Source organism: Siphateles boraxobius, unplaced genomic scaffold (genome assembly GCF_051911475.1).
Source record: "Siphateles boraxobius isolate OS27281-9 unplaced genomic scaffold, OSU_SipBor_1 104, whole genome shotgun sequence".
Taxonomy (NCBI): Eukaryota; Metazoa; Chordata; class Actinopteri; order Cypriniformes; family Leuciscidae; genus Siphateles; species Siphateles boraxobius.
In genome coordinates, this window is record NW_027508705.1 from 3632093 (window position 1) to 3649098 (window position 17006).

At 38.9% G+C, this 17006-nt stretch overlaps 1 protein-coding gene across 2 annotated transcripts in view; it reads left to right on the top strand.

Annotated features, from left to right (window-relative positions):
• xpo5 (exportin 5) overlaps positions 1-17006 on the top strand; it is a 48052-nt gene that overhangs the window by 18565 nt on the left and 12481 nt on the right. For both annotated transcript variants that reach the window (XM_077247061.1, XM_077247060.1), the window contains exons 8-22: positions 983-1059; positions 2095-2124; positions 2227-2320; positions 2412-2495; positions 2603-2728; positions 2818-2908; positions 3772-3897; positions 5987-6060; positions 6148-6303; positions 7259-7300; positions 7383-7472; positions 7714-7913; positions 8021-8120; positions 11365-11546; positions 11691-11791. In XM_077247061.1, coding sequence (XP_077103176.1) covers positions 983-1059; positions 2095-2124; positions 2227-2320; positions 2412-2495; positions 2603-2728; positions 2818-2908; positions 3772-3897; positions 5987-6060; positions 6148-6303; positions 7259-7300; positions 7383-7472; positions 7714-7913; positions 8021-8120; positions 11365-11546; positions 11691-11791 — 1573 coding nt within the window. The remainder of the gene's footprint in view (positions 1-982; positions 1060-2094; positions 2125-2226; positions 2321-2411; positions 2496-2602; positions 2729-2817; positions 2909-3771; positions 3898-5986; positions 6061-6147; positions 6304-7258; positions 7301-7382; positions 7473-7713; positions 7914-8020; positions 8121-11364; positions 11547-11690; positions 11792-17006) is intronic.

The window sequence follows — 17006 nt, forward strand, 5'->3', positions numbered from 1 at the left end:
TAGGTGAGTGTATAGCTGTACTGATGTTTTTGGAAGAACTTGCTAATGGTGGAAAATGGACTACTAATAACTAGCAGCAGGGCTTAAGATGAACAGTCATTAAACGAGGAAGAATTTGATGGAAGACACCACCTAGATGGGGCTTCATTAACTAGTAGTTCTATCATCAGACATGCATAAAACAAAACACAATGCAAGATACACTATACAAGACTTAATAATAATAGTAATAATAATCATCGTATACACAATGTCCTGGGATGCACGTTCAATTACAGCTCAGTCCGTCTATAAATTAATGCAGGAAAGTATATTTTGTGTGTCTTTCCTTTGACCTGACTCAAAATGACTGCATACTTTTAAGTCGTAAAACCATGCCAACCAGAGGCCTGGTTCTATTACATTGTGGGTTGTGCAGACACCTTAGCACCTTGTTTTGTGGCTGGTGAGTTTTTTTTTTTTAAAGATTATTTGTTCAATATAACAGATTCTTGTGTCTGATTTATCTCAGTCGTTACAGTGCTGAATTTAGTTATTTTTTTGCTGCTTATTGCCCTTAAACAGTCTAATAAACACAAAATAATGTGAACATGCCGGTCTTGGCGAGTATTATGCCAGTTATGTTTTAAGTGAACGTAAACAGATGAGAGAGAAAATGCATGCGTAACTGCATAATAGATCTGTGTGTCAGGTCTTAAAGTGAAAGCAGTTAAATATACCTGCTGCCAAATTATGAGATAGTATTAAAATATCTATATGGCAGTTTCTCCGCATGGTATCGATGTTGTGGCCAGAGAAAATCCTGAGTAGCTAGTAACTTTGGAAAACCACTAGCCACATTGGTTGGTGAGCAAAAAAGTTAATGTCAAGCCCTGCCTAGCACCACTATGTTGTGTGAAGTCAATTGTAGTGCTATTTAGTATCAAGTGTTTAAGTGATCAGTTGAAGTATTTTTGATTGAGCAAATTCTTTACTTCCACAGGGAAAGTTAGAGGAGAGAAAGCCATTTATGTTACTCTTTGATGAAGTCGCCATGAACTACATCCTGTCTGCTGCACAGTAAGTAAACGTTTAAGCTTATTCTAAATCAGGGTTCCTCAAATCTGGCCTTGGAGGGCCACTGTCTTACAGAGTTTAGCTCAAACCCTGATCAAACTCACTTACCTGCAATTTTCTAGTACCTCTGAAGACCTTGATTAGGTTGTTCAGGTGTGTTTGATTAGAGTTGAAACTAAACTCTGGCCCAGTCCCAATTCGCCTACTTATACTACAACCTAAAAGTACGTACTCTTTTTGTCAAGAAAAATATCATACTTTTGAGTGTGTAGCAAAAGAGTAGGCAAGCTTTGGGACATACTATCACGTCATCTTTAAAGGACAGATCTGTTGCGTGCAACCTGTGCCCGTAAACTGCCCTGTCAATCATCTTGTCACAGTTAAAATCCTCCATTCAATCTAATTTGATTTCCTAGCGTTTCGGAGAGAAATGTAGTAGCACTTTCATCTGCCAGTCGTGGGTCTTTCATGCGGAGACTCTCCTCGTGTGTTTGCAATTCGAATATAATGATGCATTTAAAAGGTAATGGCTAAACATATCTTTACAAAAGTTCACAATGCTGCTGCAGATGCAATATAATGTAGACAACGTTGAATAAATCGATTTTCGTCAGGTTATATACTGATAATTAATCACTCAAACCCCTTTATCTAAACCTCTCTACATAACCGTTCCACATGTCTGTAGTTTTTTAACACTTTTCACTCGTGTTTGTAGTTGTAACTGAATCTTTGTCCAACGCGCGGTGGGTTGTGGGCAATTTTAGCCGTTAGTGTGCGCATTGATCTGCACTTCGGATTCTGACTGGAAATAGTAGACCATCCGGGTATATTTGAAACTCTCATTTCAACATACTACGATTTGGGACGTACTAATTCTATTTCCGATTACTATTTAGGACGGATAGTATGCGAATTGGGACTGGGCCTCTGTAGGATAGTGGCCCTGCAACAACAGATTTGAGGAACCCTGCTCTAAATGACTTGGATACTGTTTGATTGACTGCAAAATGCTGTTTGGATTTTATTTTAATATAGGTCGGCAGATGGTGCAGCCCTGTGTAAACAGTGAGTTTACATTTTTCTCTTAAAAACCAACACAGGCTTAATTTAGAACAACTGAGTTCACTCCTGTTAATTTTAACCAAAACCGTCCATCGCCCAATTCAGATCATCGGGTGTCGTCGTGGAAAGAAGATACACTTTTTTGAAGAGGCTGTGTCAGGTTCTCTGTGCCCTTGGCAGCCAAATCTGCTCTCTAGTGGTGAGGTGATCGCATGAGCATCACTGTTGTGTATCATTTATTCTTTTTTACTCTTATGACAAATGCAGAAGATACTTATTTTTCTCTTCAGGGTTCAGATGTTGAAGTACAAGTTCCTGTTAACCTGAATAAATATATGGAAGCTCTTCTTGCCTTCACTACTCATCCCAGTCAGGTTGAACTGCATTATAGCTACTCAGTGAAACTAATTGGTCAACCAAGAATTGTTACTAAATATTGCATTCCATATTTAATCATGTATTTGCATATTATTCAAAACAGTTTCTGAGGTCGTCCACGCAAATGACTTGGGGAAACTTATTCCGACATGAAGTTTTATCGAAGGATCCAATAATTTGCCAAATGACCATAAAATATTTAAGATCAGCAAGGATCAATCTTGTGAAAGTAAGTGCTGTGTTTCCCAGACACAGAGCAGTTCTGAGTAATTTCTGTCATACTTAATCATATTTAATTGCTCTGTTTGCCTTTTACAGACTGGATTTCCCTCCAAGAATGATTGTCCAGCTTGTGAATTCTCCAGAGTGGACTTTGATAGTGATGAAGATTTCAACTGCTGCTTTAATTGTGAGTTATTATTGGTTAGTGACTAGTTTACTAGTAAGTAGTAATTTTCCCAATCCTTGAATATCAAATGCACAGATGATATTATCAATCCAGCAGTTCATATGTCAATCTAAAAGTTGCAGAATCAAGTCAAGTCACCTTTATTTTTAAGCGCTTTATACAATACGGATTGTTTCAAAGCAGCTTTACAGTGATCAATGGGAAAATTATTCAATGATGCAAACATTGCTCAAATCGGCTGTAAAGCAACTCTAAAAAAAAAAAAAGTGTCATTGTTCAGCTGAAGTCAGTTCAATGTTCATTCAGTTTCATTGTAAAGATCATCAATTATTAAATTAGTTCAATTCTGCTATAAAGCAGCTCTGCAGAAAACAGTGAAATCATCTTCCAGCTCAGTTCTCATCAAATAGTGTCAGTGGAGTCAGATCAAGCAATAGCTTGTTTCACCACAGGGTGTGTACGTGTGTGTGTGAGAGATTAAAGGTTCCAGTTATTGATTTTGTAGAGAGAAATGTTGATGGTACAAGTGGTTTCATAATTATATCATAATGGTATGTTGATGGACCTGTTGACTGCAGAGGACAGGATTGAACATGGACTTGTATGCGGATGATGATTATGATGTGATTGAATTTGATGTGGTTAGGAAAATAAATAACAGTTAGGAAAATGAATAACAAAAAATCCCCCACCAACCAGTGCATGCCCTGTGTGATGTATAAAGATATGGCAGAAATAAAATGGTTTGAATCTCAAAATTATCACAAAGAAAGAATATTAATACAACCTAAATTATTGTCTTTTTTTAAAGAATAATTTTTCCCACCGGTTTGGCTAACCCCTTATCAATATTTGTTAAACAGCTTTCAGGGCTCATCAGGGGGAAGCAGTTCGTCTGGCTTCTAAAATTGTCCCTTTTGAGGCTTTTCAAATTGCAAGGGAGTGGGCACAGTATCAGATCAACACACTAGATACTGGGAATACAACACGTGAGTATTGTTACTACACTTTCTTTATGGTAGGTACACCTTAATCTGCCAAAAGTTTATGCTGTTTTTGTAAATGTGCTGCTGCTTGCAGAATTTTTTATTTTTTTTGGTCACAACTATGCTAGTGTTTTGCGGGGCTTAAAAACAAAGCCAAATGAAAAATCAAACGGTTCACTCCGAGCAGAATCAGTATTTTAACGTTTCTGTTCTTGCATTTCTTCCATAATATTACAGTTCTGAAAACCAGTTAATAAAGTTATTTTTTCCCCTATATTTTATACAAGAGCTTAAATAGACTTCCTACTAAAAAGAGTTTGTGTCTAAACCTCGTAACTGCAGTGGATTCTCAAACTGTTGGCAAAACCTCATCCAGTAGCTCCACCCGGCTCAGAATGAAGTGCTGCACACATTTTGTAGACGCTGCTTATTTGCAATGCAAGGGGGTAAATAAAGAACTGGTTGTCTAGATAAGTACAGAGTTTTCTTAACTTTAAAAAAATTTGTAACAGAGTAGAGTCTAATATAAGTCTAGTATTTGTTATCTAGTCATAGCCAATACAGCCTGTGCATAGCACTTCATCTTTAATAACAAAATATTTTGTCCAAATGTATTACACAACAGGACAAAGTTGTTGTTGCTGTAAGTTGATTAAAACGTAATGTGTTGCATTTTTTTGTCTCAGATGCGGCTGTCTCCGACCGTTTCCGTTTTTTTTTTTCGTTCCTTGATCCGGTTCAGAGCCCTGCTTCATTGCATTGGAAACATTATTTTAATGCAAAGATTACATAATGAGAGAATTAGAATTCGGACAAGAATTGGACCTGTTTTTCAGACACACAGCTACAATCATTTAACCTCAGGATATCCCAGGTTCCAAAAGTTATTTAAAATTTCTCCAAAGAATCACCGTAGAGCAGAACAAAATTTCAAAAGTTATATAAAAAAAAGTCTCCTTTTGAACAAATTGTCAAAGAGTGCATCACAATTATGTAAGCTTCTGCTTTATCAGAGTGATCAGTCTTTTTTTATCCAGTAAGCTATGCAAATTTGAACTCTTACTTTGACCCATCACCCTTGCCCTGTCCTACACAATTTCACTATGTGGTCAAATTTATAAATTTGCTATTATGCTATGTAAATACACTGATCAGCCACAACAATAAAATCACAGGTGAAGTGAATAACATTGATTATATTGTTACAATGGCACCTCTCAAGTGGTGGGATATACAGTATTAGGCAGCAAGTGAACAGTCACTTCTTGTATTTCATGTGTTGGAAGCTGAAAAAAATGGTCAAGCAAAAAGATCTGAGTGACTCTCAAGGGCCCTATAGTGATGGCTAGATGACTGGGTCAGAGGATCTCCAAAACGGCAAGTCTTATGCCTGGTACACAGTGTATCATTTTGGGCTGTCCCCGACGAAAGATTACCAATCGTAGTGATTTTCTGTTGTCGTGGCTCCTAAACGGTGCTCCTACGTTGTACAGTGAGAGAGGTTTAAAGGCGCCCTTTTCCCTAGCCACCACTGCGTCTATATTCTGCTCTTTCGCTTCCTTTTATTATTTTTTTTGCCCACACAAAAACCCCAGTTGTCAAAGTGGGATTCATCTTCCTATTTCTGAGATCTTTGTTTACCAGTAGCACATGCTGATGACCTTTTACTATTCTATACAAACTTGTGTCATAGGTGTCGTCTAGGGGTGGCACGGTTCACAAAACCCACGGTTCGGTTGGTATCACGGTTTAAGGGTCACGGTTTTCGGTTCTGTACGGTTGTTATTTTTGCTTTTAATCTTTAACAATCCAGAAATGTACTTCAGCATATGATATAGGCTATAGCTTAATTATCCACAATTCAGGATACAAACTGAATTTGGCTTGACTTTAAGCACATTATTGAGACCATCTCTGAGGAAAACTAGGTGACATTTTGATACAGCAAGAAATGCTTTTGTTTATTTGGCAAAAAAGGAGAATGTGTATTGCTATCTCTACAGGGATCATTGCCTCATTTGTTTACAAATAGATAGAAGTTATATATATATATATATATATATATACATATTCTCTGCTCTGTCTCTTTCAGCGGTTCAGTGGGATGCCATGACTTTCTTCACTGAAAGTGTATTTGGACAGCTCTTCAAAATCCTCGAAAAAGAGGCAAGACCATGCAATTTCTTTAATGGTGCAGCAGTGGGATTTAAAGCGGATCTTGTCATTGAGACTTTTTTTTTCCCACTCCTGTAGAAACTTCCCATAGATGAGGGCATGGAGCTGCTGCAGATGGTTGTAAACTATGAGACAAGAGATCCTCTCATTCTGTCCTGTGTTCTTACCATCATATCCACTCTCTTTCCCTTCGTCAAACACCAACCTCACTTCCTGCCTCAAGTACTCTATAAGGTGAGGGATATAATCTGCTGTTTCAAAATTGTAAAGCTCTAAGGTCTGGCCATATTTACTGTTGCACAGCAAAATTTGAGCTTACTTTAAGAGCTAATGCACTGACCCATTATACTGTTACACGTGTTTCCGTCTCAACTATTTATGTTCACTCAAAAATAACTTGACTGCGTTTGTGTGAATACTGGCCCAGACCGGCATTTTGACACTTTTTTTGTGTGTATTTGACTGTTTAAGTGCGATAAGCAGAGAAAAAGGGACTGAGAGGCAGCTTTATGTGCACTCACTTTGGGTGTGAGAAATTCAAGCCCTGTAACACCAACAATTTTCATCCGGAGTAATTGAAACTAGTGAGTGAGGGGAGGCGGGTTTGTGTCAACTCCATGTCGGAGAGGTGAGAGAGCGAGAAAGTACAGCTGGTATTGTGTATCTATTCTGCGTTTCAGATATTTCAGTATCGATATATATCAAAAAATCTATATTTTTGACAACACTACATTGCACTTAGATTATTATTGCAGATGCCTTTTAAAAGACTACAATTGAAAAATGTTTATGTTATATATATAAAATTCAACTCGACAAAGTGGCTAGTAGGAGTGACTGCGTTACACACCACTGCTGAAATCCACCCGCATTTGCCGGATTGGCTGGTGTTAATGTCAAGCCCTGTGGTCCGGTTATACACGGCTTATGATCTAGAATCAATCAATCAGTAATATGAGTTTGAATCTGGTTCACAATATTTTCTAACCCCCTGTATTCTCTCCCCTTCTCCCCAAGATTTTTTGTCTTCTCTCTGCTGTTGTATTTATAATAGTCTTATGTCATAGATTTACATATAGTTTACCTAAATTTTAGTTAATTTATTTATTAATAGCCTGAATGTGTTTTACTTAGTGCAATTATAGATGTGTTAAATATCTACCAACATCAATTTTGTTTCCTTTCTAAGATATTTCCTGCCATCACGTTTGAATTGGTTGAAGAACGCAAGGTAAGGTCCCCATACTTGTAAACATATCTGCAAATCATTCTCTAATCAAACACTCTTGTTGACGTTCAGTGGATGTGTTCAGGCACCTCGAACGCGAGCTGTAAAGAACGTCAGAAGACATGCCTGTTCTTCCATCATTAGGATGTGTCGAGATTATTCAGACTTTATTCTGGTATGTTAAAGTATGCAAGTACAAATAATGTTCCTCCACAATGCAAAACATGCTATTTAATAGTTGTTAGGATTAATTCTGCTCTTTGTTTTAATGCTGGAAAATGATTTCAAAACGTATACTTCTCATTTTGATGAAGGATTTTAGTCCGTTTGATGTCAGCCTTAAGAAATTGTGATATATTAGCATTCCATTTTGATATAAACTCTAACGATAATAGATTATTTTTCATGCATTGCAGCCATGCTTCGACATGATGTATGAGCATGTGAAGAGGTTGTTCTCAAATGAGATGCTGCTGACACAGATGGAGAAGTGTGCTCTTATGGAAGCCCTGATACTGATCAGCAATCAGTTTAAAGACTATAACAAGCAGAAAGCCTTCCTGGAGGAACTCATGGCACCTGTTACTGCCCAGTGGCTGTCAGAGGAGATGAGGAGGTATGAAGGGATGCTGTTACCCAGACTGGCCTTTACTGAGTTTATTAAACAGATGTTGAAATTAATTAATGATATGTAAATCCTTCTTTAATTTCTGTGTTGTGTAGCGTGTTATGGGATCCTGCCACCTTCTTGGCATATGTTGGTGCTGATCAGGTGATCAGTGACCCTGACACAGAGGACCAGATGGGAATCAACAGGTCACGGGTAGGTGTGCCCTAGGGATTCATGATATATTGAAATTAAATCAATATTGCTCTATGGCTTAGTGTAATTAGCAGATTGCTAAGGCTTCGATTTAATTAAATTAATATATGTGCTATCAGATTCAGAGTGAAATGCGTAATTTACACATGTAGTTCATGATATACTGTATTTTTGTGTCTCAGAGCAGCTTGTTTCATTTACTGTGAATGAGATGCTTTGAGCATGTAAATTAACATACAGTGCCTTTACTCTGAAACCGGCAACACATTTTTTATTTGTCGCAACCCGTCAAATTGAAAGCTGGAAATCACTTTTGACCAATAGGTGGCGCTGTCTCCTCACACTGACCATACTACATTTATTCGGTAACAATGACGTACAAATAAGTTTGGTGTCAATATGATAAAGTGTTGCAGAGTTAAAGCCTCAGAATCAGATTGGCACCGTGCCATCAAATTTGTTGATGTTGTTCAAGAATGATTTGGTCAATGAAAAAGCAGCTTTTTACCAGCATGGCCTGAAGATGATATGAGCCTGTTTCAGTAAAAATTGGGCTAAAGGTTTAGGAGGAGTTCGAAAAAGGATGTTTTCAAAGAAGTTCTAAATGGCGGCCAGCAAATTCTACTATATAATAATGCATAATTGGTATCATTTAAAGATTTACATTTACATTACAGCGACTTACAAATAAGTAGAGCAATAGAAGCAATCAAACTAACAATAGGATACCAATACCAACATCATCGGATTTCGATGGACAACCAAAAAAGAGTCCAGCATAGTTTATGTAGCCAAGATTTTTTTTTCTTTAAAAAAAAAGAAAAAGATATAGAATTGTAAATGTTGGTGTTAATGAGTTAAGTGTTGATGGGATGCATCTTCAGCAGTTTCTTGAAAATGGCTTAATATTCACCAGCTCGGGTTGAAATAGACAGGTCATTCCATATCACCATATCACCCTGTAGCCCAAGACTGGTTGCCCACTGAAGCTAAGCAGGGTCGAGCCTGGTCAGTACCTGGATGGGAGACCTTCTGGGAAAACTAGGTTGCTCCTGGAAGAGGTGTTTGTGAAGCCAGCAGGGGGCGCTCACCCTGTGACCACTGTGGGTCCTAACGCCCCAGTATAGTGACGGGGACACTATACTGTAACAAGCACCGTCCTTCAGATGAGAAGTTCAACCAAGGTCCTGACTCTCTGTGGTCATTAAAAACTCCCATGGCACTTCTCATAAAAGAGTAGGGGTGTAACTCAATTGTCCTGGCCAATTTCCCTCCATTGGCCATTGCCAATCATTGCTTGCTAATAATCCCCATCCATTGAAATGTCTCTATCACTTTCTCTCCTCTCCACCTGTAGCTGGTGAGCACACTGGCGCCGTTGTACTGTGGCTGCCGTCGCATCATCCAAGTGGATGCTGCACACTGGTGGTGGGTGAGGAGAGATCCCCTGATATGATTGCACAGCACTTTAGGCTGCGCAAGCTTCTGGAGGTTTGAAGTAGTGAGTTTAGGTATAGGGGTGCAGTGTCAGTGGTTGTTCTGTAGGGAAACATCAGTGCCTTGAAATTTGATGCGAGTGGCAATTGTCTGTGAAGTTTATCTGATTAACAATCATAACTCCAAGGTTCCTGGCTGTCCTGGATGGAGTCATGGTTGACAAACTAGCTGAATGGATGGAAGTTGTGATGAAGTGTTGGGTTGGCTGAGACCACAAGCAGCTCTGTCTTAGCAAGGTTGAGTCCTTCATCCAGCAAGAAATGTCTGTCAGGCAGGCCGAGATGCGAGCAGCTACCATAGGATCATCTGGCTGGAATGAGAGGTAGAGTTGTGTGTCATCAGTGTAGCAGTGATAGGAAAAAACATATTTCTGAATGACATATCCTAGTGATATGTAGATGGAGAGGAGTAGTGATCCCAGCACTGAGCCCTGAGGCACTTCAACACTTCAACCCTCCACAACACCCTAAAGGACCTATCTGAGAGGTAAGAGTTGAACCATTGGAGTGTGGTTCCTGAGATGCCCTTCGTCTTGAGGGTTGACAGATGGATCTGGTGGTTAACGGTGTCAAAACCAGCAAACAGATCCTGCAGGATGAGTATTATTTGGAAGCTGCTCTTTCCAGTCTCAGAGTTTCAATTACTGAGGACAGGGCAGTCTCAGTTGATTGGCTTCTTTTGAAACCAGACTGGTTGTTGTCCAGGAGGTTTTTCTGTGTAAGAAAGGTAGAGACTTGGTTGAACACGACTCGTTCAAATGTTTTAGAAATAAATGGAAGTATTAAGAAATAAATGTTTTAAGTCTTTAAACACATAAAATTGACAAACTTACGTGAGGACGCAAACGAAAGTTCTTTCGGGCTTGCACGCTGTGTTGACTTTGTGTTTGAGTTAGCTTCCATGGTGCTGGCTGGACAGGGTTGGAGTCATGTGACTACAAATGCAGTAGTATGTTTTTAATGGGAATGTATTAACAGGATTAAACCGACCAGAAATAACCGAGATGGGAAAATTACGTCGGTTAGAGATTCAGAATTGCGATGCAATATTTGCGACGATACTTGCTGCCAGGACTGACAATATGAAAAATCTGATGAAGCTCTTGACAGTACACGGAATAAACTTAAGAGCAGAAAGATGGTCCATCTTTGACTGCACGAAGAACTGGAGCGTGTCACATAAATGAACGGAAACTCAGCATATAGGCTATTTGCCTCACATACATGAGAAAGCCCTACTTCTCACACACATTTATGTTCAAACACCATGTAAAAGTTATTTTGCATAATAAGTCCTCTTTAAGTGAACATAAACTGTTGGGAAATAAGTTGCATGTGTAACAGTATATTGGATCAGTGTATTCTATCTTAAAGTTCCAGCAATCTAATAAATCATCTGCTGTCTGTCATGTTAATCAAACAACAAAAGACAAAGAAAAATCACTTGTTGCTCTTTAGTAGATTTAGTAGAATGAATCTATATTTAATTATACAGTAAAGACTATGCAGTGTTTTACATTTGATTACTTTCTGTTGATAAAGAATGTTGTTTTTTATTTATTTTTTGTTTTTTATTTATTTTACTTGACCAATTCATTTCAGGTCTTAGAGACTCCGTGAGTTTAATCATATGAGGATGAGTTTGAAAGTTAGTAGTGTTGGTGTGCTTCCAGGAACAGGGTTGGGAAACACTGGTGTAATAGATGTGAATATGAGTGGCTTTGATTGGCTTGTGTCTTTTATGGCAGATTAGTTTTTGTGTGTACACCATACTTGGAGTTGTGAAGCGTGCTCGTGGGCCTGCCGATCCTGAGGAGGCAAAAGCAGGAGGCTTTGTGGTCAGCACTACCTCTGACGGGACCCCCATCTACAGAAACCCTTGTGCAGAGCCTGTGCAGGCCCTTCTGCCCAACCTTTTGGCCCTCATCAGGTACATTAGGTCATTTCTAGAAATTTTGCTTCCAAAAAAAGACATTAGATATGTGAAAATAATCATGATTAGCTTGTGTATATGTAGTGTTTTTCTTCAATTGTAACCGCTTTTGAAGTAGTTTCATGTTCTTCATCCTTTCAGGACCCACAACAGCTTGTTCCTGCCAGAGAACGTCAACCGACTTAGCAAGACCTTTACTAGAGTCTATGATATTATGGAAATGGAGAAGAATTCCGTTTTAGGTAGGTTTCTAATTTGTCCTGTCCTGATACAAACATCATAATTCAGGTTTGGCTGTTACCGGTTAAGTCAAGTCACATTTATATTATACCTTATATTGCAGCTTCACTGTAATAAACAGGAAAAGAACAGTTACTGTTGCAGATTTCATCAATTATAAACAAGTTAAATTTAGCTGTAAAGCAGCTCTACAGAAGACTGTAGTAATTTATTCAGCTTAAGTCAGTTCAGTGTTAATTCAGTTCAGTAAAAGTGTCAGTACTGCAAAGTTAAAGGGATCGTTCACCCAAAAATGAAAATTCTGTCATTACTTACTCAACCTCATGTAATTCCAAACCCATAAGACTTTTGTTCATCTTCGGAACACAAATGAAGATCTTTTTGATGAAATCTGAGAGATTTCTGTCTCTCCATTGACAGCTATGCAACTAATACTTTGACACTTCAAAAAGTTAATGAAAAAATCATAAAACTGATTCATATGAATTGACTGGTTTAGTCCAAATTTTCTGAAGAGACATGATCGCTTTATATGATGAACAGATTCAATTTAGGCTTTTATTCACATATAAACATTCATCAACTCACACATCAGTTGTGGTAAATGGAACCTCAAGCATGTTCGCTTGATGTGCGAGAACCACTGAGGTTTATTCTCGTGCGTCAAGCAGGTTCGGTTGATTTCACCGAAGTGAAATTCTGGGAATTCACTTGAATTCAGGAGTCAAAGACATCTCTGTGCCGGGAGCAGCAGCTCATTTGCATTTAAAGCAGAACTAAGTAACTTTTTTACCTTAACCGAAATGCTTTGGAGTCATTGTAATGTTTATATTACTGATTTCGTGTTGAATGGTGGTCGTCTCGCACCCCCCTGGTGCCTGTGAGCCGCAAAACCACCCTTGCAACTTTGGGCCGGCGGGCTCAGTGTTAGGAAGTATCATGTGATATCAGGTCTCGCGAGGTAACGAATTGCTTTACGGCACTGCACGCGTACACGCCCCCATCCAGGATACGGCTAGCTATAAGAACAACTATCGTCCCATGACAAAGCTGGCATATAAGAAGCAGAAAGCTAGAAAAGTATTGTCGGAGGAACAGAGAAAGAGGAAAGGGCAGACTGACCGAGCGAGGAGTCAGACACGAGTAAACATCGGACCTGCGTTTTCAGAATGGCGGAAAAAAACGACGCGAAAAAAGCGCGGTCGGAAGAGTCTAGAAAAAGGTAACGAGAATCTGACAGCACGAGGAACCGGACAAGAGTCCCACTCACTCAGTCTTTCACTGTTAAAGTTGATTCCTGCGATTATCATGAGAACAGTTGTCAATATCTCACATAATTATCAGGACATAAATAAGCTTACATGTTGAATATAGTGTAAATGAGCACAATTTGCAAACTATTATGATAAATTGCAATAATCAACATCATAACAGACATTGTTATGCAGGGCTCTCAAGCAGTGGCGTAACTTTGTTTTAAAAAGTGGGTGGGACAGGTGTGTGTGTGTGTGTCAAGTCAAGTCATCCTCATTTATATAGCGCTTTTAACAATGTAGATTGTTTCAAAGCAGCTTTACAGAGATAAACATATAATTTAAGGTAACAGAGATTGGTTTGGTTTTATAGTGGCTCTTGAAAAATGTTTTTTCCAGCTAAAGTTAGTTTTGATTGATTCACTTCCGTCTAAATGATCATTTGTTATTAAATTAGGGGCTGCTAAGACGACACCGTTCTCTCTAAACAGACTTTAAACGTGAACCTGTGATAGACGCTGATGGCGTTCACATGCGCATTAAGAATTGATTCTATAGTTATGTGCGTTTGAATATATGTGCGCAGGTTTGTAATTCCTTACAAACCATGCCTAAACAAACTACTTGTCTATAAATTTTGATGCAGAATTTTTTTTTTATCTTATCACTTTGGGTAGGTACGCGAACCGAAAAAGTCCACAACGCTTTATCTGTAGAGTGGTATAGGGATCCTCCATAGGGAGAGGCTAGTTGGCACTTCAGCACTGCATTGTCATCAGGTCCAGGCGAAAGTCCTTCGTCAGATCTGGAAACGGACTGGATCCGGCAGGCTGCGGGAAAATCTCGGGATAAACAAAGCCACTAAAATTAGCGTAGATGCCATTCTTCTTATGATGTAACGAGTACATCAGGATATGAGGGAAGTGTTCCCAGTTCCGGCTGACCTAATCTAACCAGCCTAATATTGAATTATAGAAGTCTATAGAGTGTTATGTGAATGCTAGGTCAAAGAGATGTGTTTTTAGTCTAGCTTTGAACTGACAGACTGTGTCTGCTTCCCGGACAATGTTAGGAAGATTGTTCCAAAGTTTTGGTGCTAAATAGGAAAGGATCTACCGCCAGCAGTCGATTTATATATTCTAGGTATTATCAACTGGCCGGAGTTTTGAGATCGCATAGACGTGAAGGACTATAATGCGTTCAGAGCTCGCTCAAGTACTGGGGAGCTAAACCATTTAGTGCTTTGTAAGTAATCAGCAATATTTTAAAATTCATACGATGTTTAATAGGGAGCCAATGCAGTGTTGACTAGGGCAGCAGCTATCGATTCTTTTTGTAATCGATTAATCTAGCACTTAATCGATCGATTAATCGAGTAATCGGATATTTTTTGTGTGTGTGTTTTATTAACAGAATAGTTATATTAAACTTGTGTCTATTTCAGTTAAAGCTGTTATAAGTTATATACTATAAGTTATATAGTATGCAAGTTATAAAGCTATCTCATATGTGAATTTTCCTTTAAGATGTTATAATATAACCACTCTAAGCAACTAAGCATATTTGTGTATTCTGGTAGTTTAATGCTGAAGAAGAGCTGTAACGTGACTCGTTGTTGAACACGCAGTAAAAGCTGACACGCTTTTTGTTCGGTGCGTTTTAACTGAAAAATGAGTACTCCGAATCTTTATAAAAAAAACAACAGGCTTGGGACTTTATTTTTTTGTTGTTGTCTGTATTTGGCAGACGTGAAATACAAACAAGGTCTCGCAAAGACTGGAATACAATATTTGTTCCTCCATCACGTCCCGGTGTGTACAGTGAATGCATGCTGAAATTATTGTTGCGTGGCTACATAAAAGTTTAAGCATATGTGATGCATTGCTGCAATTGGTCTGACTGGCGTGTGTGTGTGTGTGTGAAGGGGTTCTTTTTTTAGGCTATACTCTCTTGCAATTGAACGTGATAGTTACGTTTACTACTTAAAAATGTCATCAAAGCTAAAAATCATATCTAGTCAAACCGCATCACGACATCACTACAAATACAGTATGGGATTAAAATCAGCGAACATCAAAAGGCTTAGACTACGTTACCTTGTTTCAGCGAGTTAAGTGTATTAAGTGAATTAAGTGTTTAATGATCCCACACTTTAGACAATTTCTGCCGTTTATTTACATATTTATTCTCCGCCATCGCGCCAACTTAATTCAAAATATATGCTTCCTGAACAGGTCCGTGTGAATAAACGGTCCGTGTGAAACAATCAAATCCCTGCGCTGCGCGTATAGTGCGCGTCATAGGGATTTAACGAGGCTTCGAGGCAGAGTTTTTGCCTCGAGGAATTTTTGTAATCGAGTAACTCGAGTAACTCGAGGAATCGTTTCAGCCCTAGTGTTGACAGAACCGGGCTAATATGGTCGTACTTCCTGGTTCTGGTAAGAACTCTAGCGGCTGCGTTTTGAACTAGCTGTAGTTTGTTTATTAAGCGTGCAGGGCAACCACCCAGTAGAGCATTACAATAATCTAGCCTTGATGTCATGAACGCATGAACTAGTTGTTCCGCATTTGTCAATGAGAGCATATGACGTAATTTAGATATATTTTTAAGATGGAAAAATGCGGTTTTACAGACACTAGACACGTGACTTTCAAATGAAAGATTGGTATCAAAGAGCACACCCAGGTTCCTAACTGACGACGAAGACTTAACCTAGAATACCGTCTAACACTTGATGGCTGCTCTGTTATTACGTGTGGGAGTTTTTTGTCCAATAATTAGAAGCTCTGTTTTTTCAGAATTTAGTAGTAGGAAATTACTAGTCATCCAATTTTTTATATCAACTATGCATTCCGATAATTTTGTGAATTGGTGAGTTTCGTTAGGTTTGGAAGAAATATAGAGCTGAGTATCATCAGCATAACAGTGAAATTTAATTCCATGTTTCCTAATGATATCTCCTAAAGGTAGCATGTACAGAGTGAACAGCAGCGGTCCTAGTACTGAGCCTTGTGGTACGCCATACTGAACTTGTGATCGATAAGACATCTCTTCATTTACTGCTACAAACTGATAGCGGTCAGATAAATATGATTTGTAGATATGATTGTGTGTGTGTGTGTGTGGGGGGGGGGTATATAGTATACAATAGTACATTGTGTTGAATTAATCTATAGATCCGACTATTATCTTCATGTACTTCAATGGTCCAGTGGCAGAACTTTTGCCAAGCGTGTCAGAGGTTCTGGGTTCTAATCCGCACTAAGTATGTTTTTTTTTTTTCCTCATTAAAACCGATTGGGTTGTATATCAAGCAGGGACACGTTTTTTGTGCATTATGTTTTGTGATTTCACCGTAACGAATAAAAAGTCTCTCTGCAACGGATTGAAGCGCGCGTCCGTGTGATTCGTGAAGACTGTGCGCGAGTCACAAAAGAACACTGTATCCACTCCACTGATAGCAGGTGCAACGAGCACTTTGGTCACTTGATTTCAAAAACAACACATTTCAGATCGCCTCTAATTTAACAAACGAACGAAATGAATGTTCTACTAGAGTTAACTGGAGATTTTTTATTTATTCGTATTGGTACATCCGTGCCGTGAGATGTTTCAAAAGTGGTGGGGACACAATCGACCCTGGCAAAAAGTGGTGTGGACATGTCCCACCCGTCCCTCCCGCAAATTACGCCTATGCTCTCAAGTGTCACGCATTGAGCGTGACAGTCACTCATTTCAGTCTTTTGTCACGCTCTCCTGCCACACATTGTATTTCTCACGCTGAAAAACTATTTGTAATATATTTAATATGCCAAAACTCTGGCCCCGCCGCTCTCACTGTGGAACCGGCAGGAATCAGGTTTTGTTCGTAGAGCTACACAATAGCCAATCAGAAAATAGCACTATTGTATCTGGGTAACATTTAACGCAACAACCAATGACAAAAATGTATCTGTCGGCTGG